The sequence below is a fragment of the Centruroides sculpturatus genome, unplaced genomic scaffold (assembly GCF_000671375.1).
Source record: "Centruroides sculpturatus isolate CEXI.00-Female unplaced genomic scaffold, Cexi_2.0 scaffold1183, whole genome shotgun sequence".
Taxonomy (NCBI): Eukaryota; Metazoa; Arthropoda; class Arachnida; order Scorpiones; family Buthidae; genus Centruroides; species Centruroides sculpturatus.
Window position 1 is genome coordinate 266,393 of NW_019385406.1, and position 3,018 is coordinate 269,410.

Sequence of the window (3,018 nt, forward strand, 5' to 3'; positions counted from 1 at the left end):
GCTTCTATTATACTATTTTAGATGCGGGTTTTTGCGTTTTTGATTGCGTTTTAATAGGTTACGTCAACAGAATGTACACTAAGAAGAAATTTTTCGATATTCCCCTGCGGGGGAGAGAGACAGGATTAAGGCTTACTGTGAAGAACTTGGCTTCTATTATACTATTTTAGATGCGGGTTTTTGCGTTTTTGATTGCGTTTTAATAGGGTACGTCAAGAGAATGTACACTAAGAAGAAATTGTTCGAAAAATTTCCCCCTCACGGGGGAAGTGTTATAAATTTATAATAGATACATTTTGAGCCACAACAATGCACGGCGGAGTCTGCTAGTAATTATTAAATTTAGTATGAGATGGCAGCATAACTGCCTACCTCTAGTCAAATTAATTAATTTCTAATATTTAATTATAGCCTTTATATAGCCCAAGAATTTGGCATATCGTTTTGCATGTTTATCAGACATATTATCTATGATTTTTTTTTTTTTTGGTCTGCAAATCAAATTCGCATTTCAGGTTTGTTCATTTCACACTAAAAGAAATGATGATGATTTACACTCCTTAACAATGTATATGGTATAATTTTCTTTGAATAATGTTATATATAAAATATTTGAATACAGTGGAACCCTGGTTAACGACCAAATCGGTTAATGAACTTTTATTTTATCAAAAATTTTGTCTCGAATAACGAACTTAATGGATTTTTGTGTCAAATTTGTAAGCTTGCCGACTTTTAGGGGGAATCAGTTAATCATGTGTCGGTGATGGTCTAGGGACCATTCATACGTTGGTGGTGGCGGAGAAGACAAAGATGACAAGTATTTTACAGTGAAAATCGTTTATTAGAATGGGAAGATGCTTATATATTTGAGGTGGTTGGAAATAACTTATCTACAGTATTTTCTCCCGGCACTGAGGCATGGCGTATTGTTGATCCTATGATAGTGCAAGCTGATCAGTCATAGCCCCAGAGCGAACGAGATGGGTTCGCTTGGTTATAGAAGCGATGGTAGGTGACAGAGCTCCAACGACTGGAGCGGTCCGTGAGACACAACACATATTTTAGTGGGCACGACTTCAGACTTAATCCAGATGAAGACGACACAGATTAATCGCCATAGAATTTTTAGGAAAACTGTGTTTTGACCTTGAGATTTGGGGTTTTTATAGTATTTCTTCCTTGAATCTCACCTTACGATTAATCCTGCATCCCATTCCTCGCTTCCCGATTGTTTTCTTCTTTGTCTCCAGGTGAAAACCGAAACCAGATCAGGTCACGAGAAAGGTTTGTTCGGAGGCATTTATTTGACACCTGTTTGTTGACTCTGATTGGAGATTGTTTATAAACATATAATCCTTTCACTCATAATTTAGCCTATTGTTTCTGCTATCTGTCATTTTAAAACTTTAACGATCGTAAGCGATGTTTTTAAACTTGTCAAATCATTCCCCTTTTCCGAAAATTTAACCTAGATCAACTGTTTATGACTGCTTCTGTCAGAGTTTCATCTTCCCCGCAGACATTCCACCTGATCCACCTGATCTGTTACATCATTCGTTTTTGCGTCGTGTTTGTTTTGACACTACAGTACAGTTTTTTTCTTACTTCTCCCTGAACTTTGGTCCGACTTAAGAATAGTGTTTTTGCTTTTAACATGTGGATATTAAATTATATTCGGTTGATGCAAAAGTTCAAACCATTTTTTTGAAAAGAATCAAAGAAAACAACCCATTTTACAAATAAAATTACAAAAATACTGACAGCTAGAACGGATTAACTGTATTTTACATTAATTTCTATGGGAAAAATTGTTTTGCTTAACAAGTGTTTTGCATTACAAGTAAGATTCTGGAATGAATTATGCTCATTAAGCGAGGTTCCACTGTATTATGTTTGCCTTATAACTTGATAAAAATATCATTTGCATTAACTAGGATTATTTTTCCAAATATAGAAATCTGTTCCTTACATAATTCATATTTCATAGTAGTACTTTTTGTTTTTTAAGCCTTTAATATTTGTTCATTCATTTATTTTGGTTTGTTTTCCCTTCTAAAATATGTAATTTTGAAAGATTTAATTACATCAAAATTTCTGAGGCATTATAATACATTCTTTTAAATTTTTAAGCAATTTTTTTCAATCTTGTCAATAGTTCATCTTGTGATAACCATAGGTAATCAACTTTTATTTTTAAAGTAATGAAATTCATTAAAAAGTAATTTATTTATTATTTAATTTTTTAATACATTTGCAGTGTTATATATAGATAAGTCTGTCAATAATTTAATTTTATCACTTTTATACCACTACTAATAGAGAGAAAATATATTCTCTCATATCTTTTTTAAGTCTATTCCAAATAAACTTATAAAAGATATGAAAAATAAAATTATAAAAATGTTAATATTATTTTTAGTAATTTAAAATTTTTATTTTAGATAATTCGTGCTTTACAAACGTATAGACGTACTCAGTGTCAATGGAACATGTTGGTTGAGCATTCCTTTGAATGGGAAGATATTGTTCGTAATGAAATGAATCATGATCATCTTTTTAAATCGACTTTCATGCCACGACGGTCTTCTTTTGTGAGAGCTTTACTTACACCAAAAATCGGTAAAAAGATAAAATTTTTAATTCCAAAAGATATATTTAACATTTATTAGTATTTTTTTTTTTTTTAATTAAATCATGAGTCATGGCAGTGACCCTGTCAAGTAAAAAAGTCTCTGACTGACTATATATATACATACAGGTATCAGAGTTGCCAATTTTCAGGAGTCTATTTCTTCACCCCCAAACACTTGAAGTAGTTCCACATATCTCATTCAAACAAAAATTGTTTTCTTAAAATTTATAATGTAAAAAACTATAAAAATTAAACACACATACAGACTTTTTTAGGAGAAGAAATGAAATTTTACTGAATAAGAGGAGGCACGTAACTACAGGATGATTATAATTAAAGTTCTGATTTCACAATGGTCTGAAATAAGAATCACAGGTCAGAAT

General features: G+C 31.5%; 1 protein-coding gene across 1 annotated transcript in view; it reads left to right on the forward strand.

Moving 5' to 3' along the window:
* The window catches only part of LOC111638616 (LMBR1 domain-containing protein 2-like), a 47,698-nt gene extending 45,011 nt beyond the window's left edge, over positions 1–2,687 (forward strand). The window contains exon 8 of the mRNA XM_023384357.1: positions 2,445–2,687. Coding sequence (XP_023240125.1) covers positions 2,445–2,672 — 228 coding nt within the window. The 3' untranslated portion in view covers positions 2,673–2,687. The remainder of the gene's footprint in view (positions 1–2,444) is intronic.
* Positions 2,688–3,018: the final 331 nt, after the last annotated feature.